The sequence below is a fragment of the Nomascus leucogenys genome, chromosome 17, assembly GCF_006542625.1.
Source record: "Nomascus leucogenys isolate Asia chromosome 17, Asia_NLE_v1, whole genome shotgun sequence".
Lineage (NCBI taxonomy): Eukaryota > Metazoa > Chordata > Mammalia > Primates > Hylobatidae > Nomascus > Nomascus leucogenys.
Window position 1 is genome coordinate 38,905,648 of NC_044397.1, and position 23,487 is coordinate 38,929,134.

At 53.9% G+C, this 23,487-nt stretch overlaps 1 protein-coding gene across 6 annotated transcripts in view; it reads right to left on the bottom strand.

The window, feature by feature from the left end:
- Nucleotides 1-23,487, bottom strand: part of GTF2IRD1 (GTF2I repeat domain containing 1) — a 150,608-nt gene that overhangs the window by 80,958 nt on the left and 46,163 nt on the right. For all 6 annotated transcript variants that reach the window (XM_030796243.1, XM_030796244.1, XM_030796246.1 and 3 more), the window contains exons 2-7: nt 14,891-15,019; nt 10,127-10,268; nt 7,152-7,307; nt 4,632-4,815; nt 3,260-3,570; nt 1,731-1,820 (exon numbers count right to left, since the gene is read on the bottom strand). In XM_030796243.1, coding sequence (XP_030652103.1) covers nt 1,731-1,820; nt 3,260-3,570; nt 4,632-4,815; nt 7,152-7,307; nt 10,127-10,268; nt 14,891-15,013 — 1,006 coding nt within the window. In that variant the 5' untranslated portion in view covers nt 15,014-15,019. The remainder of the gene's footprint in view (nt 1-1,730; nt 1,821-3,259; nt 3,571-4,631; nt 4,816-7,151; nt 7,308-10,126; nt 10,269-14,890; nt 15,020-23,487) is intronic.

Here is a 23,487-nt window from a genome sequence, read left to right on the forward strand (position 1 = left end):
CTACATCTGAGGTCTCACTCAGCACTGGCCTTGTTGGCTTCCCCCAAACTCTCAGCTCTGCTGGTCTTTCTCTCAAAACCTCTGTCTTGATTGAATAATAACAAGTGATCGTTGGTTCATTTATAATCAGTAAAAGTAACAACTTTAATTTGTTAAGTGCTTATCTGTGCTAAGTACTTTATATATATAATAATATCCTATTTAATTCCTTATGACAAGTTTTAAACAGAGATATTATTCCCATTTTGCAGATAGGAAAACTGAGGCTCAAAGAAGCTGAGTATCTTGCTTGCGATAACCCAGTGAGATTCTATCCCAGCTTGTGCCCCTGGCCCATGGGCCTGTCATGATGCTGTTCCATCTGGACATTCACGTCTCCTCCCTGCCAGGGCTGGCCCTTGTTTGGGGCAGTGGCAGGTTGGGTTGTTGTGGGGGTGGTCCTCCATTCTGATCCCAGGGGACTGGGCTTTTTCTTTCTTTCTTAAAATTTTGTAGAGATGGGGTCTCACTAGGTTGCCCAGGCTGGTCTAGAACTTCTGGCCTCAAGCCATCCTCCCACCTTAGCCTCCCAAAGCACTGGGATTACAGGTGTTAGTCACCACACCTGGCCTAGGACTGGGTTTTCTTACAGAACCTCTTCCTGGAGGTGAGGCTGAGGCCCTCAAAGCAAAACTGCTGGCAAGTCCTACTGCATTCCTTCTTGGTACAACTGAATCCCAAACTTTCCTACATTCAGGCCTTCTGTGTGATACTTTAAAAATCTGTCCATTTTTTTTTTTTTTTAATATATCACTGCCTTTAAAAGGTGGAGTTTAATTCCTCTCCCACAGAGGGTAGGCTGGATCATGTTTCTGGCTTCTAACAGATAGAATATGACAGCAATTTCTAAGGATGGGTCATAAAAACCATGTGGCTTCCTCATTCCTCTCTTTTGGATCAAGAACTCTGGAGGAAACCAGCGGCCATGTTGTGAGGATGCTCAAGCAGCCCCGTCAAGGCTAGCCCACGTGGTGGGGAACTGAGGCCTCCTACCAACAGCCATGTGAATGAGCTCAGAAACGTCTCCTCCCGCCCCAGTTGAGCTCTTGGATGACAGCAGCCCCAGCTGACATTTTGACTGCATCCTCATGAGAGACCCTGATCCAGCACTGCCCAGCTCAGCCAGTCCTGAATTCCCAACCCCCAGAAACTGTGAGGTAATAAACACTTGATGTTTTAAGCTCCATTTTAGGGTTATTTATTTTATTTTCTGTTACAACTTTTTTTTAGAGATAGGGTCTAACTGTTGCCCAGGCTGGAGTGCAGTGGTGCGATCATAGCTCACTGTAGCCTCCAACTCCTGGGCTCAAGTGATCCTCCCGCCACAGCCTCCCAAGTAGCTAGGACTATGGGTAGGCACCACCATATCCACTAATTTTTCTTATTTTTTGTAGAGACAGCATTTCGCTACGTTGCCCAGGCTGGTCTCAAACTCCTGGCCTCAAGCCACCCTCCTGCCTCGGCCTCCCAAAGTGCTGGGATTACAGGCATGAGACACCATGCCTAGTCTGGGGTAGTTTATCACACAGCAGTAGATAACTATTACACCCCAGTTTACTTGCAGCCCCTTGAGCAGAGCTGTTCCTCCTTTCTTTTACAAAGACCCAGGAGATACACTTCCATTTCAATGAGCACCACCTCCAACCTCAGATTCCCACTCAGTCCGGGGTGCTGCATGGGCGCTGTCCTACCTGACTTGTCATGGACGATGGAGAAGAGAATGCGCTTGGAGGCATGGACGTTCTGGATGAGAGGCCCACCAGGCCCGGTGGGCTTCTGTCCTGGACAAGGGAGAGAAGGAAGCAGGTTCCAGGTGGGACCCAAGAGGGTTCCCCAGATCTGGCCCCACTGCACAGGCCCTGGCTCTGGGGTAACAGCCTCATCTGCCAGGGACATCCAATAACTGATTCCTGTGATCACAAACTCAAGGCAAGGCCCCTGGCCAGAGGCCTAAGACATTCTGCACCAGAATCTGCTAGCCAAACGCCAGGTTAACAAGAAAGGGATGTCGGAGGTCACCTTTTCCAGGGAAGAACACTTGTTTTACGTGTATAAGCTCGAAGCCCTGGTCAGCCCACATATTTGGGCTTTTTTCCCCCTTATAATAATAATAATAAGAGTATATATAACTTACAAGCACCTACTACAGGCCAAGCATTAGACCCAAATGCTTTTTTTTTTTTTTTTTTTGGTAGAGATAGGATCTTGCTATGTTACCCAGGCCAGTCTCAAACTCCTGAGCTCAAGCAATCCTTCCACCTCAGCCTCCCAAAGAGCTGGAATTATAGGTATGCCTGGCCAGATCCAGTGCTTTAATACAGCAACTCTCAAACTTGAGCACATTGGAACCACTTGGCAGAGTTATCTAAAAAGACTACTGGGTCCCATCCCCAAAGCTTCAGATTCAGCAAGACTGCAGTGGGGCCTGAGAATATGCATTTCTAACCCTCTCAGGAGATGCTACTGCCACTGATCTGTCATTTAATTATGATCACACTTCTTCTGGGAAGCAGGTACCGCTAGCACCCCCATTTTATAGAGGAAGAAACTGAGGCTCAGAGAGTAGAGATTTGCCCCAGGATGCATAGCCACTAAGTAGAGGAGCCAGGATATGAATCCAGGTGCTCCTTACCTGCAGCTGTTCCTTTTGTCCTGTCCATCCCAGGACCTACTTCCCCCAGTGCCCTCAATCAGGCTGGGTATGCAGTGGGTGCTCATTCAATTGGAGTGGGTCCTCACGGAATGCATGGGGATGACTAGTATGCTTACTTCCTTTATAGCATGTGATGTAGATCTCCCACTTTTGACACCTGAAATATTGCTGGTGCTTTTTTTTTTTTTTTTTTTTTTGAGACAGAGCTGTGCTGTCACCCAGGCTGGAGTGCAGAGGTGTGCAATCATAGCTCAATGCAGCCTCAAACTCCTGGGCTCAGGCGATCCTCCTGCCTCAGCCTCCCGAGTAGCTGGGACCCAAGGAGTCCTCACAGGCGTCCTCTTAGTCCAAGGCCAAGGACATCATTCACAGATGGCTGAGCAGAGACCCAAGGTCCAAGGGGTCTCAGCCAGGACACCATCTGTCCAGTCCCACCCCCATGCCCAGACATGGCTCCTTCCAACCTAAGAGGGCCCAGGCATCCTGACCTGCCCCTGGAGGATGTCCCCTGCATGAGTGACTTCTGTCCCCACCCCCTAGACTTGGAGATCCCAGCAGCAATGTTACCACAACAGTCGGAGAAGTCTTGGGCACCGGTGGCCTTGGGCTCTGGCATGGGCCGGCTCAGGCCCAGGTCGCTGGGGGCAAGGGGGCAGGAAGGTGCTTCCTGCTTGAGCTCTCGGATGGCGTGATTGGGGAGCGCCGTGCTGTACAGGAAGCTGGCCATGGAGGAGGAGATGGCGGTGGGGGGCAGGTCCTGGGGTGGCACCTTCGGGGCCTGGCCATGCAGGCCACAGTCCCGTGACCCCTTGGGTATCAGGGAGACACCATTCAGCTCCACCAGGGCCTTCGAGTCCCGCCCGCCATCCTCAAGTGGCCTGAGTAAAGGAGAGGACACATGGACAGCTTTGTACATCTGTTTCACATATTGCAGCTCTTCCCCCGCAACCCCGCATCCCTGCCCTCTGCAGAACATAACAGCCCCATAAGGAGGGCAGGACAGGAGCTGCTCTTCCACTTCACAAGTGGGGATGCAGGCTTAGAGGTGGGAATGGTGTGCCCAGGGCCACAGAGCTAGGCCACCGGAGGACCTGGGCCCTGCCCCTCTGCTCCAATCCACTGATCAGATCCCGCCAGGTGCAGCTGATTGCCTCCTGTCTCCCGCTGCACCCCTCCCCTTCCTGCCTCTGCACTGCCTGGGGCACTTAGCAGAGATGGGTTTAACCTTAAGCCCTCAGGCTGCCTTCCTGGCTCTCCTGACAACTAGTACTGCCTCAGACCAGCCTCAACAACCTAATCTCCCTGGGTCCCTAATTAACACTAGATTTACAACCTGAGCAAGCACAGGACATGGTTCTCCCATTTCTGACGCCTAAAATGCCACATTTTTTGTTTTAAGAGACAGGGTCTTGCTCTGTTGCCCATGCTGGAGTGCAGTGATGCAATCACAGCTCACTGCATCCTCAAACTCCTGGGCTCAAGCAAGCCTCCTGCCTCAACCTCCTGAACAGCTGAGATGACAGTTGTGCACCACCACACCTGGGTAATTTTTCTTTTTTTTTTTGGCAGAGACAGGGTCTTGGTATGTTGCCCAGGCTGGTCTCAAACTCCTGGCCTTAAGTGATCCTCCCACCTCAGCCTCCCAAAGTACAGGCATGAGCTACTGTACCCGACCACTTTGGTGCTATTTTGTCCCAAGTCATGTCTCTTCAAGTCTCTCTGCAATGCAACTTCACTGGGAAGACTTCAAGGCTTAATGACCTGGCTCAGATCCTGTTCTATGACTTCGCTTTCACTTCACCTCCACCATCAGACTGGGAGCTTTCAACATCAGGGTCCCCCATGGGCATCTCAAGTCCCTTCCCCTCTGGCTAAGTTGCCTCCAGCCCCCGGCCCTGGCCTGGCCCTGGCCCGGCCCCGGGCCGGCTGCCTCACTCACCTCTTGAGCTTGAAGCGGATGCGGTGGCTGTGTTCCAGGATGGCCATGAGGGCCTTTGGGTCGTACTCGGCCGGCCTTCGGAAGGCCAGGCCCTCAGGCAGCCCCTGCACGGCCAGCAGCCCTGGCTCCCTGAGCAGCCTCTCGTAGGGCAGTGGCACCACACTGGCCCTTCCCAGGGCCTCGCCTGTAGGGGAGAGTCCAGGAGAGGGGCCTGGTATGAGAGGGCAGCCAGGCTGGGGTCAGGGCTGCTGTGCCCCAGAGTGGGGGCAGTGTTGAGTGGTTCCCCTTGGTGCGGGGTTCCCATGGACCCCTCATAACTGCAGACTTTGTGCAGAATAACTGCCTGTAGGCTGGGGGTGGGTGCTGTGGACAAGGCCCCATTGTCTGCATCTGGGGGGCTGGGGCTCCCCCACCAAGCAGGTTCCCTGCTGCCCTCCCCGGCCAAGCCCCTCTCCACTCTGGGCACCTGGCTGGAGGGGAAACCGGGGACTACAAGGGCCCAGAGGACAGAGCAGAGGCAGACAATCCGGTGGGAGAAAAGAGGGTAGAAGGGATGGAGAAGTGGGGACTTGCATGAGCCAGGCTGCAAGGAAAAAGCTGTAAGGGCTGGCGTAGTGCCTCACGCCTGTCATCCCAGCATTTTGGGAGGCTGAGGTGGGAGGATTGTTTAAGGCCAGAGGGACCAAGAGTGGGGAGAGAAAGCAAGAAGAAGAGGAAGTGGAGAGGGAGCAAAAATAGGGGATTCAGAAAAAGATGGGAGAGGCCAGGTGTGGTGGCTCACGCCTGTAATCCCAGCACTTTGGGAGACCGAGGCAGGTGGATCACTTTAGGTCAGGAGTTTGAGACCAGCCTGGCCAGCATGGTGAAACCCCGTCTCTACTAAAAATACAAAAATTAGCCAGGTGTGGTGGCAGGCGCCTGTAATCCCAGCTACTCAGGAGGCTGAGGCAGGAGAATCGCTTGAACCCAGGACGCGGAGGTTGTAGTGAGCCGAGACTGCACCATTGCCCGCCAGCCTGGGCAACAGAGCGAAACTTTGTCTCAAAACAACAACAACAACACAACAACAGCAGCAGCAACAGAAAAAGACAGGAGAGAGGAGGAAGAGACAGACTGAGAAGACGCAGGAACAAAGATGGGGGCTTGGGGGCACAGAGGAGGGGAGGCAGGCTGGGGACTGAGGACTGGGCACTGGGATATCTGTTGTCACCTCCATGCTACAGCCCCCACCCTGGGCCAGAAAGAGGCCCATCCTCTCATAGCCTCCTTGAATTCTGCCGAAAGTGGACAAGGGGGGCCAGGGCAAGGCGGGCAGGGGTACGGGGGGCTTTGCGCATGGGCCCTGCAGCTGGCAAAAGTGTCGACAGGGGCACAGCCAACCATGCATGGCAAGTCCCCCATCCCAGGGTGGCCAATGTGACCACCTAGGGCCACTGGGTACCCCTCCTTCTGACATAAGAAGAGCAGAAGTTTCCTCGCAGACCTTTGCTCCATAAAACCAAAAGCTACAGTAGGAGAAGGGACAAAACCAAATCAGAAATGAATGAGGTGGGACCCTGAGGACCAAAGGGACCTGCCCAAGGTTTCTGCCCAAAGTTTCCCAGGGCATGTGAAGGCCACCACTAGGGCCCTGAGGCCCTCTGCAACCTGACGCTTCCCAAGGGAGGCCAGGTCTCCTCTCCCCTGCAGGAAAGACATGGCTGAGCAATCAGCCTTCACTTAGTCATTCAACAAACATTTTCCGAGCACCTACTTTTTCTGGGCTCTGAACTGTAGGCTGGAGACAGCTAGAAAGGGCAGACACAGCCCCTGACCCTGGAGAGCTCTTGGGCTGGTGAGGGGACGGGGCACTGTGGGTGCCAAGAGAGGGGCCTAAACCCACTGTGAGGGGGCTTCCAGGAGCAGAGCCTCAGTGCCACGCAGGTGTCCGCCAGACAGAGGAGGGGAAAGGCAGTCTCAAGAGATACAACAGCATGAAGGCCAGGGCATGTGAAATGAACCAGCAAGTGCTGGAGAACAGGAAGTGATTCTGTAGGGAGGTCAGTAGGGCCCTGTCACCTAGTGGGAGAAGAAGGTGTGGAGGGGATGAGGATGGGTGTGTGGGCCCCTGTGCCATGCTCAGGGAGATGGGGAGCCCCTGAAGGCTGTGGAGAGAAGAGCTTCATTCATGGTCAGGCTTGTGCTTTGAGAAGATGCCCTTGGTTGCAGGGCAGGTATGGGGAGCTGGTCTGGAGGCAGGGAGACCGTGGCAAGCCCGGGGCTATTTCTAGGCCAGAGGTGGCAGTGACTTGAGCCAGGGCAGGGACAGTGGGGGTGGAGGTTTGGAAAACGGCTGGAGCAGAACATCTGTGTCTGGGAATGCAGCGATGAGGAAGGGCTGGGGTAGCCAGTACCCCCATGCCTTGGGGTCTGGCTTTGCCCAGGGCCCGTAGTGGGACAGGAGGGGGCCCCCTCTGCTGGGTGGGGACCCAGGCTCCCACCCTCCCTGGGGCCCCCAAATGGAATGAGGAAGGATCTTACTATAAAGAACATCAAACACCTCCTCTACCATCTTCCGCAGAAGGTACACATCTGAGCCATGTTCCAGGGAGGACCGAGGGAGGCTACGGCCTCCGCCCTCGCCCCGCTGCACCTTCTTGGGGTGCTCTGCCTCCGGATCCTTCCACGGGGGCCCTCCTGTGGGACACAGAGCACACGAGGCCACAGTGAGCACCCATCTCACCACCCGGCCTTCGAGTTGGGATGTCTCTGCCCTGTGCTGAGCCGCGGAGACTGGCACACAATGTGATACACAAGTGAATGAATGAATGAAGAATTAATGAGTGAGCAAGCCCTATCCCAACCACCCCACTGAGGGCCACGGCTGGTCATCTCAGAGTTCCCAGTGCCTGGCCCAGGGCTGGGCCTCACCTCTGGTCACCTCCAATTTGCTGTGTGACCTTGGGTAAGTCCCTTCTCTCTCTGAGCCTCAGTCTGTGAATGTTCACAGGAGGCCACATTCCAGCTCTGAACTGAGGTTCGATGAATGTTCCATCTGTGTCTTTCTTTTTTTTTTTTTTTTTTTTTTTTTGAGATGGAGTCTCACTGTGTCGCCCAGGCTAGAGTGCAGTGGCACAATCTCGGCTCACTACAACCTCCACCTCCAGGGTTCAAGTGATTTTCCTGCCTCAGCCTCCCGAGTAGCTGGGATTACAGGTGCCTGCCACCATGCCCAGCTAATTTTATTTATTTATTTATTTATTTTTTGAGACGGAGTCTCACTCTGTCGCCCAGGCTGGAGTGCGGTGGCGCGATCTCGGCTCACTGCAAGCTCCGCCTCCCGGGTTTGCGCCATTCTCCCACCTCAGCCTCCCTAGTAGCTGGGACTACAGGCGCCCGCCACCACGCCCGGCTAATTTTTTGTATTTTTAGTAGAGACGGGGTTTCACCGTGTTAGCCAGGATGGTCTCAATCTCCTGACCTCGTGATCCGCCCGCCTGGCCTCCCAAAGTGCTGGGATTACAAGCGTGAGCCACCGCGCCCGGCCTTGCCCAGCTAATTTTTGTATTTTTAGTAGAGATGGGGTCTCACCATGTTGGCCAGGCTGGTCTCGAACTCCCGACCTCAGGTGATCCACCCGCCTCGGCCCCCCAAAGTGCTGGGATTACAGGCGTGAGCTACCGTGCCCGGCCCCATCCATGCCTTTCTGTGCTCTGACACGAACACTGTCTTGACCAATCTATGCCCCCGTTTTCTGCTCTGCCGGAGGGAGAGAAAACAGGCACCCCCCAACCCCTGCTCAGAGGAGGCCATGGGTTGCAAACAGCAGGTTCATGCCAGGCTGGGCCAGGGTGGGGACCGGAGAGTGTTGGTGGATCCTTGGGGAATGTTCTAGAAGCTGCACTGGAAAGGAGATGAGAGGAGGGGCCTGCGGCCCCCTCCCAGCTTGGAGCCTGTTCTCCTCTGGGATCTGCGGAGCTTGAAATAAACCAGCCGAGTTCCTGGTGCTATAAATAGCGGCTCTGCGTGGCTCTAGAAGGCAGGTGCACTGCCTCAGGCTCTGGGCGGCTGGGGTGCCACACAACCTGCTGCTGTCCACTCTACCCGGCCCAGTCCCCCATCCTGGCCCTGGAGAAGGTCTAGGCTCTGAGGGCTGAGTGGGGTGGGGGCTGGCTGGGGATGCGGCTGCACACCAGTAATGCTAGGCCCAGCCCTGGGGGATGCCCGTCCCTGAAACAGCTGATCTTAGGGGTGTGATGTGAATACTAATAATAGTAACAACAGCTGGTGTCTACTGAGTGTGAACCAAGTGCCAGACACTGCCCTAAGTGCTTGTCAGGTACAAATTCGTTTAACCCTCAGGCCCACCCGTTCTCCCCTTTCACAGATGAGCGGGTCAAGGCACAGCAGTTGTGGACCCAGGCGGCCCGTTCTCTTAAAGTCATGCTATACCATGGTTCTTGTGAGATGGGGACTCACTGTCACCCAGGCTGGAGTGCAGTGGTGCCATCGTAGCTCACTGCAGCCTTGAACGCACAGGCTCAAGTGATCCTCCTGCCTCAGCCTCTCGAGCAGCTGGGACTACAGGTGTGCACCATCAAGCCTGGTTAATTTTTTAATTTTTGGTAGAGACAGGGGCCTTGCTATGTTGCCCAGGCTGGTCTCCAACTCCTGGGCTCAAGTGATCCTCCCATTTCAGCCTCCCGAAGTGCTAGAACTACAGACATGAGCCACTGCACCTGGCCTAAGATGTGAACCGTGACTATAGCCATGACAGTGCCTGCCCCCTCAGGTTGATGTCAGGGTAGGTGAGTTAGCATCAGAAAAGATGCCATGCACAGCAGGCATTCAATAAATCTTATTGGAACATGGCCAGGCGCGGCAGCTCACATCTGTAATCCCAGCATTTTGGGAGGCTGAGGTCAGGAGTTCGAGACCAGCCTGGCCAACATGGTGAAACCCCGTCTCTACCAAAAATACAAAATTAGTCGGGCGTGGTGGTGGGTGCCTGTAATCCCAGCTACTTGGGAAGCTGAGGCAGGAGAATCACTTGAACCTAGGAGGCGGAGGTTGCAGTGAGCCAAAATTGTGCCACTGCACTCCAGCCTGGGTGACAGGGCGAGACTCTGTCTCATTAAAAAAAAAAAAAAAAATTGTGTTGGAATAAGCGCATTTGGTCCTTGTGTTCAGAAATACATAGTTAAGGGGAAGAACTGAGCAGCAACCTTGGCCTTGGTGTCCCCATCTGGAAAAGGCGGATGGAAGTGGCTGGCTCTGGCCTACACTGGGGTTCACCCAGCCAGTCTCTCTCAACTCAGGGGCTGCTGAATGATTCCAGCAAAAACCGTGGCTGCCTCAATAACACCACATCGGGAATCTCAGACAACCTAGCTTGTTAGGTTCACCCCCGACACACCGCCACCCTGGCTAGACAGGGCTGGGGACCCAGAGATGGGCTAGAGCGCCTGCCCTCGGGAAAGGGCGGGCCCGGCCCTCTGGAGCCCTGGGGTACTCACGGCAGAACCTGAGGAAGTCTGACTGTAGCTCCTTCCGGGCATTCAGGAACATTCTGCCCTTCTCTGTGCCCACCACAAAGGCGCTCTCATCGTGCACGGCGACACAGGCCACCTCGGCATTCAGTTTGGACAGCGCTGAGCACTGTGGGAAGAGCAGGGTGTGTGAGCGGAAGGGCTCCCCAGACTCTGAACACCTCTAGTACCCACTTTGGGGGTGGGATGTGAGCTCCCAGCTGCCTGAGACCCCAGCAGCAGCTCCAGGGACAGACGGCCCCTCTATTGTTCTTGGTCTCAGATTCTGTAGTGGGACTGAATGAATGGCCCTGCAGGGATTGGCGATGGGGGGCTGGAGGAGGACAAGTGTCCTCTGCTCCTCCCTCCAAGGTCCTCCTCATTGGGGTAAGCTCACCTTAGCCCCAGCCCCAGGGACAATGCCGTGCTGGGTTTTCTTGGCCCCTCTCAAGTCCTGGATGAGGAGGAGGTGGGAAGAACTGCAGGAGAGGCGGGGATTGGGCAGACTGGGGCTGCAATCCCACCTCAGCCGCTTCTGCTGTGGGACTTGAGCAAGTCACATCCCTCCCCTGGGCTCCAGTTTCCACATCTGTTTGTTTTGTTTTTTGAGACACAGTCTTACTCTGTCGCCCAGGCTGGAGTGCAGTGGCACAATCTTGGTTCACTGCAAGCTCTGCCTCTCAGGTTCAAGCGATTCTCCTGCCTCAGCCTCCCGAGTAGCTGGGACTACAGGCGCCCGCCACCACGCCTCGCTAATTTTTGTATTATAAATAGAGATGGGGTTTCACCATGTTGGCCAGGCTGGTCTCAAACTCCTGACCTCAGGTGATCCGCCCATCTCAGCCTCCCAAAGTGCTGGGATTACAGGCGTGAGCCACTCTGCATGGCCAGTTTCCACATCTGTAGAATTGGGGACAAGCAGCCCAGTTCCACAGTGCCACTGGGCTTGGGTATGGGGATTCAATGGTTGGAGGAAAAAGATCTCTAAACTGGGACACCCTGTATGGGTACACAAGCAGCTGGCTATCCTCATGGCCCCAGAGTCGAGGTCTGCAGCCCCATAGCTCAAAGGCCTTAATATAGGGGGTCCCTGCAACCAAGACCACCAGCATCTCAGGTCTCTGACCTACCCCATCAGGAAAACCCTGACTGTGAAGCCTGTGGCAGGCAGTTGTGCCTAATAAATGCTGGTTTTCATCTGAGTCAGGTAGTGCTGGCAGCTATAAAGTCTGGCTTCCAATTGCAGTTCTGTGCTGTGTGGCCTGGGCCAGGTAACCTCTCTGGGCCATAATCTTGCCTATTGTGCCAGCCCCAGCCTGGAGTCGCTCTGCTTAGGAAGGTGCGGGCGGCGTGGGGCCAGGAGGCCTGTCCTCCAGGGTCCCTATTGGAAAATTAAAACACAGGGCATTCATTTTCTTCTAAGATGAAAACAAAAGCTTGCTGTTCCCTTTCTGCGCGGGAACACTGTAGACTATTAACAAAAAATAAAACAAATAAATCCAGCTGTTTCTCATCCATCACAGCTGAAAGAGCTGCTTCATCCCACAGTCACCGCTCAGCTGAAGACGCCGAGACCATGGCAGAAAACTCACCCACCTAAAGGCATCCAGAGTGGGTGGGGAAGAGGATTTGAGATTGGGGGCGGGTGACGAAGGCACATCCCTTCAGCCCACCCTCCCTACAGGCCACCAAAAGACCCTGGCATTTGGAGGAGGCTGGACTTAGGTCACTGCTAAGCAAATGTCATTGTCACCCATGAGGGTCCCTCAAGAAATCCTTACAAGGCCCAGGGACAGGCGGAGCCTGTCTTGTTCACACTGCTAGGATAACTATAGGGTCATGTGCTCCTCCAAGGAGGCTCTGAAACACTCGCTAGACCACTGCTGCCAAGTAGAACTTTTTTGTTTGTTTGTTTTTAAGACAAAGTCTTGCTCTGTCACCTAGGCTGGAGTGCAGTGGCACGACCTCGGCTCACTGTAACCTCCGCCTCCCAGGCTCAGGCGATTCTCCTGCCTCGGCCTCCCGAATAGCTAGGACCACAGGCGTGCATCACCATGCCTGGCTAATTTTTGTATTTTCAGTAGAGATGGAGTTTCACCATGTTGGCCAGGCTAGTCTCAAACTCCTGGCCTCAAGTGATCTGCCCCACTCAGCCTCTCAGGGTGCTGGGATTATATGCGTGAGCCATTGCGCGTGGCCAACCCAGTGTAACTTTCTACGACAATGAAAACATTCTACGTCTGCACTGTCCAATCCATAGACACCAGCCACTTCTGACTACTGAGCACATAAAATGAGGCTGGTGCAACTGAACTGAGTTTATTTCGTTTTAACGAATTCAAATTTAAATGAATCAGGCGCGGTGGCTCACGCCTGTAATCCCAGCACTTTGGGAGGCTGAGGCAGGTGGATCACCTGAGGTCAGGAGTTTGAGACCAGCCTGGCCAACATGGTGAAACCCTGTCTCTACTAAAAATACAAAAAAATTAGCCAGGTGTTGTGGCACACACCTGTAATCCCAGCTACAAGGGAGGCTGAGGCAGGAGAATCACTTGAGCCCAGGAGGCGGAGGTTGCAGTGAGCCAAGATCGCGCCATTGCACTCCAGCCTGGGTGACAGAGCAAAACCCTCTCTCCAAAAAAAAAAAAAAAACTTGCAAATAGCCACATGTCGCTAGTGGCCATGGCATCGCCCATCACTGCCCACGTCAGCCACACCTCCATCACTGCCAAGCTCACAGTGCTTTCGGACACAGGGCTGAGCTCCTGGGGCCCCCTCCTCATGAATGTCACTCTGCATAGGGGAGGGGTCGTCATGGAGAGAGTGTGGCACCCAGCCCCTTTTCCAGGGGTGTCTCCCACCACTGCCCCAAACACCACTTAAGCAGCCCTTGAGCCACCTACAGCAGGAACAGCTTGAAGGAGGTCCTTTATTTTTGGGGGAGACTTTGTACCCAGAAATTCACTTTAAAAACTGGTCTTGCTGGGCCAGGCGCAGTGGCTCACGCCTGTAATCCTAGCACTTTTGAGAGGCTGAGGTGGGCAGATCACAAGGTCAAGAGATTGTGACCATCCTGGCCAACATGGTAAAACCCGGTCCCTACTAAAAGTACAAAAATTATCTGGCCACGTGTGGTGGCGGGGGCCTGTAGTCCCAGCTACTGGGGAGGCTGAGGCAGGAGAATTGCTTGAACTTGGGAGGTGGAGGTTGCAGTGAGTCGAGATCATGCCACTGCACTCCAGCCTGGCAACAGAGCAAAACTCCGTCTCAAAAACAAAAACAAAAACAAAACAAAAAAAAACTGGTCATGCTGTGTGACTTCAGGCAAGGTACTACCCTCTCTGTGCTTCATCATCCTAAAATGCAGGGGCACAGCAGCTAACTGATGTTAGACAAATTTTTAATTTTATTTTTATTAAAAAAATTTTTTTTAATTGAGAGAGTCTTGCTCTGTTGCCCAGGCTGGAGTGCAGTGGCACGATCTCGGCTCGCTGCAACCTCCACCTCCCAGGTTCAAGCAATTCTCCTGCCTCATCCTCCTGAGTAGGCAGGATTACAGGAATGTGCCACCATGCCAGTCTAATTTTTTTATTTTTATTTATTTTTTTTGAGACGAAGTCCCCCTCTGTTGCCCAGGTGGGAGTGCAGTGGTGCAATCTCTGCTCACTGCAACCTCCAATTCCAGGGTTCAAGTGATTCTCCTGCCTCAGCCTCCCGAGTAGCTGGGATTACAGGCATGCGCCACCACGCCCAGCTAACTTTTGTATTTTTAGTAGAGATGGGATTTTGCCATGTTGGCCAGGCTGGTCTCGAACTCCTGACCCCAAGTGATCCACCTGCCTCGGCCCCTAAAAGTGCTGGGATTACAGGCGTGAGCCACCGTGCTGGGCTAGTTTTTTTTTTTTTTTAACACTTCCATCACAGAACCTCCCCCAGGAAAAGGCTGGAGGAAAATGATATTACGATGTCCTCATTTGGGATAAATTGCTATAGGTCTAGGTATGTAGGCAATAGCGCCACGGGAGTGACGTATTATACAAAGTCCGGTTTCTCTCTTCTCGCCCGAGATGCAGTTAGAACTCTTGCTTTAACGTTGGGGATTCCATCTTTCTAGTGAATGGCTCCCCACACAGTATCCCCCAGGTCACCTGCTAGGAGACAGGCACGTTGTTCATTCCAGGGACAAAGTGGGAATGGCAAGAGGGGTGAAGGGACAAGAGGACGAGGGCTGGGAGCCAGTGTTTATTCCAGGGCTAGATTTTTTTTTTTGTTTAGATGGAGTCTTGCCCTGTCACCCAGGCTGGGGTGCAATGGCACGACCTCGGCTCACTGCAACTTCCATCTCCCAGGTTTAAGCAATTCTCCTGCCTCAGCCTCCCAAGTAGCTGGGATTACAGGCGCATGCCACCATGCCCAGCTAATTTTTTGTATCTTTAGTAGAGACAGGGTTTCACCATGTTGGCCAGGCTGGTCTTGAACCACTGACCTCGTGATCCACCCACCTCGGCCTCCCAAAGTGCTAGGATTACAGGCATGAGCCACTGCGCCCGGCCCCAGGGCTAGATTTTTATGTACTGGATCTCACTGAAGTCTCACACCTTTGACACAGGCATCGTGGCCCTAGCTGCAGTCAGATAAACTGAGGCTCAGGTCAGTGAAAGCTCCTTTGAGTGGCTGAGGTAGGACTTGAGCTACAAGGCAGGTGGGGACGCTCACCCTGTCCCCTCCTCTTGGGTGGGTGGGGACACTCACCATGGAGTCTAAGGCAGACACAAGGCTGGTGATGATCTCGTCTTTGCGGGTGAAGGCGGAGTTCCAGCGGTCGGGTCCGCAGCCGTTGGTGGGGACGTCACAGCGCTTGCCCAGCAAGGCCATGGTCGCCTGTGGGGAGGGAGGAGGTAGTAGTGGTGGGCACAAGGCAGGGGGCTTGGCTCATGTGGTGGCCGCCCACCCCAATCCACCTGACCCCCGGACTCCCAGGGCCACCTCTGTATCCAGGGCCGACCTTCCCTGGGCCCAAGGGCTTTATGTGTGATGGGATTAGGGCCTGCACAGGCCTGGGCACAGGTGGCAGGATAACTCATACCCTGTGGCACACCCTCCTAAGTCTGCTGACCCAAGCTGAGCCCAGCACCAGGACCAGTCTGTTGGGCAGGCCCCAAATGCCACCTCTCCCACCGTGTGCAGTTCTGGCCACAGCCCTCCCTCACTCACACACCCTCCATGGCCCCCTACTGCCCACATTAGCGCTCAACTCTTCAGCCTGGTATTCTAGTTACCTGGTCTCCTGTCCCTCACTCCAGTTCCCCCTCACACTCCATGCTCCAGGCCCTCTAAGCTGTGCCACTCCCAGATGTACCGATGTTCGTGCTTCCCTAGTCTGTGCGGGTTCAGTTCCTCCTGCCTCAAGCACCCTTCCTGGGCCTGCCATCATCTGCTGGTGGTCCTTGAAGCTTTTTTTAATTTTAAATTTAATTTTATTTCGAGACAGAGTCTCGCTCTGTTGCCCAGGCTGGAGTGCAGTGGCGCAATCTTGGCTCACTGCAACCTCCCCTTCCTGGGTTTGAGTGATTCTTCTGCCTCAGCCTCCCTGGTAGCTGGGATTACAGGTGCCTCCACACGTCTGGCTGATTTTTGTATTTTTAGTAGAGACGGGGTTTCACCATTGTTGGCCAGGCTGGTCTTGAACTCCTGGCCTCAGTTGATCCACCCACCTCAGCCTCCCAAAGTGTTGGAAGTACAGGCATGAGCCACCTCACCCAGCCTCATCGAAGCTTTTAATTGTCCAACCTGCTAGCCCTCCTCCTGTACCCCCAACCTGAAGCCCAGCTGGGTGAGGATCCGGTGATGTCCTCCCCTCCCTTCCACATGCCTCTGAGCTCTGCCGTCACATTTCTGCATCAAGTCACATGCTCCCAAGGCCAATGCCACTCCCGCCGAGGCCTTCTAGCCTCAGTTTCCCTACTAGCCAGGAGACTTGACCTCAGGGGTATAGAAAGATACAGCAGGGCTGAGGCTGCTTTTTCTCAGGTCGGGGGCTCCCCAGGGCAGGACTGTGTCCTGTTGCAATGGGGTTCCTTGGGGACAGAGCTGTATCCTCCCCCTGAAGTCCAGGGCCCCCAATTGTGGGTCCCTATGGCATGGCACAGGCTTCCTGGGTATGACAGTGCCCAGCTGGGCACCCATGAGATACAAAGATCAGCCTCCCTCGGCTCCTGGTTCTACCCTGCCCCTCTCCTTCTCGACCCAGGGGGCACCCACAGGCTGTCCCAGTGCCAGGGCCTGCTCTCAAGGCAGCTGTCCCTGCACCAATCCAAGCAAAGAAGGCAGAGACCAGAGGCAGGGGACTCTCGGTTCCCCTCTCTGGGCTCAGTCCCGGTGCTCTCTGTGTGGCCCCTGCTGGGTGTTGACGGCAGAGAGCTGGGCTGCAGGTCCCAAGGGAGCCTGAAAACCTGCCCTGTCTCCTACCTGCAGACAAGGAGTTTCTGCACCCAATGGGGTAGGGAAGGCCCAGGCAGGAGGACTGTGGGGCTGGCGCCACAAAGGGCACCAGGCCTGGGGTGTCTTCTGCCGCCACGGGTGCCCCTGCCATCTGTAAGCTCTTTGAGGGCAGAAACCAGGTCTGCCTGTCACTGTTGCACTCCAGGACCCCAATCAGTGCCCAGTGTGCATGAGGCCCAAGGCGTGCGGTCCCAGCCACAGACAGGCCTTCCAGCAGGTCATGATATATGATCATTGGCCAGTGACACAGAATAGGAGATGTGAGAGTGCATCATACTTCACAAGGCCAGAGGTGTCCAACCTCAGGGACAGAAACATCCCGAGAAATGAGAGACGCATCAGAGCTCGGCTCTGGCCTCAGTTCTGGCTCTCCTCTGCTTTTGGCTGTGGATAAATATTGATTTAAACAACCGGCCGGTGGGCGTTTGGCCAAAATGTATGTTGAGTTTGCTGCTAAATGTTTATAAAAGACATTTCTTCTTCTGGGTTGCAATTTTATAGAAGTTTGAAATCTGCTGTATTAAGGGATGCGGAGGGGGTGACAGGCCATGGATGGGACACATGGATGACACCTGCTGATGAACCAAGAAGTGGCCAGTGGCCACAGCTGGGGATGTTCCATGGCAGGAAGCCCGCTGGAGGGTCTTGCATGCGACTGGACTTCATAAAAGATCCAGCTGAGAGGTCTGCCTGCCTGGGGGCTGGAAGGTGTCCCCCTCCCCCCAGCCACCCTCTGCCAGCCGGTCCCTTGAACCATTCCCAGAAAGGCCTTAGGGCTGCCAGCCTCCCAGCTGCTGAGGCCCAAATTGAATCAGGGCAAAGCAGGAGGCACCAGACAGCCATCCAGCCCTGGCCCCCCAGCTGCCCCAGACAGCGGCTGGCTCCTTCCGGTAAAGGCTCTAATCCATTTAGGAAGGAACCAGGGACTCCAGGAGGGAGGGACAGAGACAGGGAAGAGGGGCTGGGCTGTGGGCCATCCCCGGCTCCTTGTCCCAGTCATCTGGGCTTGTAGGACCCTCTGTCCCGAGCCACAGCCCAGGTGGGTGCACTTGGGGAGCACAGAGAGAGACAGCCACTCCCTGCAAAGGACCTCAGATGGAGGGAGAGGCAGGTTCCACGTGCCTGGAGCAAGAATGCAGCGGGGGAAGCGGGGGAAGATGAGACCCAGGCCTAGGTCTGCTAGGACCACCTCGGATGAGTCCTGAAACCCCGAGATTTTTCATTTGTAAAGTGGGAATGGTTCTAAACAGAAAATGAAGGCAGAGGCCGGGTGCGGTGGTTCACACTTATAGTCCCCGCACTTTGGGAGGCTGAGGCGGGAGGACTGCTTGAGACAAGGAGCTTGAGGCTGTAGTGAGCTATGATGGCGACACTGCACTCCAGCCTGGGTGACAGAGCAAGACCTTGTCTTTTAAATAAAAAATAAAAATTCTGATAGCAGGGCTGGGTGCAGTGGGTCACGTCTGTAATCCCAGCGCTTTGAGAGGGTGAAGCGGGCAGATCACTTGAGGTCAGGAGTTTGAGACCGGCCTGGACAACACGATGAAACCCCAACACTACTAAAAATACAATAATTAGCCGAGCATGGTAGCGGGCGCCTGTAATCCCAGCTACTTGGGAGGCTGAGGCAGGAGAATCGCTGGAACCCCGGAGGCAGAGGTTGCAGTGAGCCGAGATGGTGCCACTGCATTCCAGCCTGGGCAACAGAGCAACACTCCCTCAAAAAAAAAAAAAAGTAAAAATTCTGATGGCAGCATTGGCCCGCATGAGCTACTGTCCTTCCTCCAGCATCACTCTATTTTAGAGATGAGAAAGACACTTGCCCCAGGCCTCAGCCAGTGCACAGCGGGGAAGAAGGCTGTCTTGTCTCCAACCTTGCTGGTGTCCTTGCTGTCACCATGCGGTAGGAAGACCACGCTTCTCACATTCACAGGGATGCAGGGAACAGACCAGCTGCTCACACGCAGAGCTGACACACAGCCAAGTGGGCCCAACTCGACATTCCTGGGTTTAGCACAGAAAGTTCCGTCTCCTGGAAAACCCCTCAGTCCCAGGCCACCTAGGATGGTTGGTCACACCACAACACAGGGAGCAACGGGAACAGGAGCCCAGAAGCCTCTCTCAGCAGCCCAAAATGCAGACACTCGCAAGAAAGAGAAATGTCCCAAATGTCCATCCTTTGGGTTCAAAAAGTCAACTTCCCTTAATAAGGTGAGAGACGCGTCTGTTCACTGCAGCAGTATTCACAATAGCAAAGACATGGAATCAACCCAGGTGTCCATCAGCAGTAGAATGGATAAAGAAAATGTACATGCACACCATGGAATATTATGCAGCCATAAAAAAGAACAAAATCATGTCCTTTGCGGCAACATGGAAGTAGCTGGACATCATTATCCTATGCAAATTAACATAGAAACAGAAAACCAAATATCGAATGTTCTCACTTATAAGGGGAGCTAAACGTTGGGTACTCACGGACATAAAGATGGGAATGACAGACGATGAGGCCTCCAAAAGCAGGGAGAGAGGGGAAAAGGAGGGGCTGAAAAACTACTTATTGAGTGCTATGCTCACTACCTGGGTGACGAGATCACTTGTATCCCAAATCTCAGCATCATGCAATATACCTTTGTAACAAACATGCACATGTACCCCCAGAATCTAAAATAAAAGTTAAAATTATTATTATTTTTGAGACAGAGTCTCATTGTCACCCAGATTGGAGTGCAGTGGTGTCATCTCGACTCACTGCGGCCTCCGCCTCCCATGTCCAAGAGATTCTCCTGCCTCAGCCTCCCCAGTAGCTGGGATTACAGGTGCCCACCACCACGCCTGGCTGTTTGTATTTTTAGTAGAGACGGGGTTTCTCCATGTTGGCCAGGCTGGTCTCGAACTCCTGACCTCAAGTGATCCACCCACCTCGGCCTCCCAAAGTGCTGGGATTACAGCCCGGCCTAAAAGTTGAAATTATTAAAGTAATAATAATAATGTGAGAGACTTGAAGCCCCCAAAAGGCAGAGCTGGGATGGGTGGAGGAAGTCCGCTGGTAAGATCCCAGGTTACAGTCCAAGAACTGTGGAAGAGCCGGTGTCACATCTGTCCCATCACCCAGCTCTCGATTTTGCTCCACCCACCTGTGAAGCAAGGACGGCTGGTAGCCCAGCTGCTGCCAACACCTGCTGTTCAGTGCCCAGGCTCCTGGACCCCACCTCATCAGAGGTGACTGCTCCCTGGGCAGCGGGGCCCTGGACACTGTATTTTTTTTTCTTTTTTTTTTTTGAGATGGAGTCTCACTCTATTGCCCAGACCAGAGTGCAGTGGCATGATCTCAGGTCATTGCAACCTCCACCTCCCAGGTTCAAGCGATTCTCCTGACTCAGCCTGCCAAGTAGCTGGGATTACAGGCGTGCGCCACCACACCCGGCTAATTTTTGTATTATTAGTAGAGACAGGGTTTCACCATGTTGGTCAGGCTGGTCTCGAATGCCTGACCTCAGGTGATCCACCCGCCTCGGCCTCCCAGAATGCTGGGATTACAGGCATGAGCCACTGCACCCGGCCCTGGACACTGTATTTTTAAGCTCACAGGGGACTCTTACACCCAGCCAGGTGCAGGGCCTGGGTCATCCTCAGGGATGTTCCCTGTTCCAGACTCCAAGAAGCTCAGCTTCCCTGCCTGCCTGCCGCCTGCCCCATGTCTTGCCAGGGACTCCTTGCCCAGACAGCAGCAGATTTGCCGGCCGCCGAGAGCTGGAGGCCTGCCCGGACCCTAAGCCAAAAATTAGCCAAGCGCTTGTGGCCACGTCTGAATCAGTGCTGCCCTGACTCAAGGCAGGGCTGCCTCCAGGCTGGAGGACTCCCATAGGAGTCCGGCCCAGAGAGCCCACTTTCTCCAGCCCTGGGGCCAGGGTGACAGTGAACTAACAGAAATCCAGCTGTGATTTCCAATCCCAAACACCCTGCACCCGGTGCTCAGGGCCAGCTAGGAGGCTAGCAGAGAGTGAGCTAACAGGCGCGAGCCGATTCTGCAGCCCAAAGCCTGGATGTCTGGAAACAGGTGTTACAGGTTGTTCCCACTGGGCTGGTTCTGACCGATTTACCCCAGTGAAGTGCAGCCTAGTGGGAGGTGGGAAAAGGGCATGTAGACAAAAGAGCAAGGCTAAGACAAAGCTCCCGGCTCGGCCCATTTAAATAAACTCCCCTTCCTGGCTGGGCATGGTGGCTCACGCCTATTAATTCCAGCACTCTGGGAGGCCAAGGTGGGAGGATGGCTTGAGGCCAGAAGTTCGAGACCAGCCTGGGAAACATGGCAAAATCCTGTCTCTACAAAAAATACAGAAATTAGCCGGGTGTATGCCTGTGGCGCCAGCTACTCGGGAAGCTGAGACGGGAGGATCGCTTGAGCCAGGAGTTTGAGGCTACAGTGAGCTATGATTGTGCCACTGTACTGCAGCCTGGGAGACAGAGCAAGACCCTGTCTCAAAACAACAACAAAGGCCAGGCGCGGTAGCTCACACCTGCAATCCCAGCATTTTGGGAGGCTGAGGTGGGTGGATCACTTGAGGTCAAGAGTTCAAGACCAGCTTGGCCAATATGGTGAAACCCCACCTCTACTAAAAATTTAAAAATTAGCCAGGCACTGTGGTAGGTGCCTGTAGTCCTAGCTACTCAAGTGACTGAGACAGGAGAATCGCTTGAACCCAGGAGGTGGAGGTTGCAGTGAGCAGAGATCACGCCACTGCACTCCAGCCCCGGTGACAGAGTGAGACTCCTTGGAAAAAAGAAAAAACCAAAACAAACAAACAAAAAAACCAAACTCCCCTCCCCCACCCACCACCTTAGATGCCCTTCACAGAGGGGACAGCCAAAGAGGCCCAGAGCCAAAAAAGTTAAGTGCCAAGGTGGCATGGAACTTGGCATCTGGCCCAGGGGCTCGGCCATGACTCTCACTGGCATGGGCTCAGTAGAGCTCAAGGACTGCCCCCTCCAGAGGGAACAGACGGAAGGAGTCACAGGGCTGTTTCCTAAACGCCGGGACCAGTTTAATTCTCACAAGCTCTCATTTTACGGAGGAATTCCCACCTGAAGACCCCACCACAAGGATGTGGCAAAGCCGAAACCTGAGCTCAGGTCATACCAACTAAATCCGGGTTCCCATCACCCCACGACGCAGCCTTCAAGCCCCTTCCCCCCTGGAATGATGGCACAGTGGTGGGCTCGGCTCTGCACTGCCCAACCCTGCCCGGCAGTGAACAGGGGAGACCACCCATCTGGGACTCAGGGAAGAGGCAAAGAGGAGACCCCTCAGCAGGGTCCGTTTCTCCTGCGTGGGCTTGTCCTGCACCCAGGGCCAATGTGGCCCTACAGGGCATCTAGAACCCTCCCCTCCTCTTCTCCCCAAGTGTCCCCAGAGCTTCAGAAAAGTCTGTGCTTAAAGGAGGATTCAATGAAATAATTTTCTAAAAAGAGAATAAATACATACATACATACATACATAAAGAAGCAGGAGTGTACCAGACTGGGCAACATAGCAAGACCCCACTTCTACAAAAATAAAAAAAATTAGCCAGGTGTGGTGGTCCACACCTGTGGTCCCAGCTACTCAGGAGGTTGAAGCAGGAGGATCACTTGAACCCAGGAGTTCAAGGCTACAGAGAACTGTGATCATGCTGTTGCACTCCAGCCTGGGCGACAGAGCAAGACCGTGCCTCCAAAAATAAAAAAATTTAAAAAGGAAGCATCAATGTGTGTCTGTGTGTCAGAGCATGCAAATACGACGGGTGTGTGTGTATGAGACAGAAAAGACCACACACGTGATGCAAAGAATGAGGACAGTAAAGAAAGGGACACACACACACATACACGAACAACCTCAGCCAGGGTGACACTGAGAGGCCTGGCTCGCTGGCTGGGGAGGGTCACTTGTCTGCACTGGCTTGGGGTTGAACCAAAAAAACAAATGTCACAGCTCTCCAACTGGCACACCCATCACCCCACCGAATTTTCTTTTTCCTTTTTTTTTTTTTTTTTTTTTTTTAACAAAACAGATAGGGTCTCACTATGTTTCCCAGGCTGGTCTCAAACTCCTGAGCCCAAGCGATCCACCCACCTTGGCCTCCCAAAGTGCTAGGCTTACAGGCGTCAGCCACCACGTTAGGCCCACCAAATTTTCAGAAAAGCACCATGAGGTGGTTCTTCTAATCCATGTTACATCTGGGGAGGCTAAGGCTCGGGAGGGGAAGCGTGCTGCTCAAGGTCATTTGTGGCAGCGGTTCACGGTCATTTGTGACACTTGATGGGTCGCCTGTGAGCCAGTTCAGCCCAAGCCCAAGCCCTTCCCCCATGCACCAGCATGTCCAGGCCTCTCAACAGCAGGGGCACAGCTGGGGGCTCCCTCACCTGGGGGTTTCTCAGGCTTTTTTCACTCTTCACAAGTGGCACGTTCATTCATTCACTCATTCCTCTGTGTGCGCGTTCGTTCACTAATTCCTTGGTGTGTACATTCATTCCTTTGTGTGTATTCATTCACTCATTCCTTTGTGTGTGCATTCATTCACTAATTCCTTGGTGTGTACATTAATTCATTCCTTTGTGTGTGCATTCATTCGCTAATTCCTTGGTGTGTACATTCACTCATTCTTTTTTTTTTTTTTTTTTTTTTTTTTTTTTTTTTTGAGACGGAGTCTTGCTCTGTCCCCCAGGCTGGAGTGCAGTGGCGCGATCTCGGCTCACTGCAAGCTCCGCCTCCCGGGGTTCACGCCATTCTCCTGCCTCAGCCTCCCGAGTAGCTGGGACTACAGGCGCCCGCCAACACGCCCGGCTAATTTTTTGTATTTTTAGTAGAG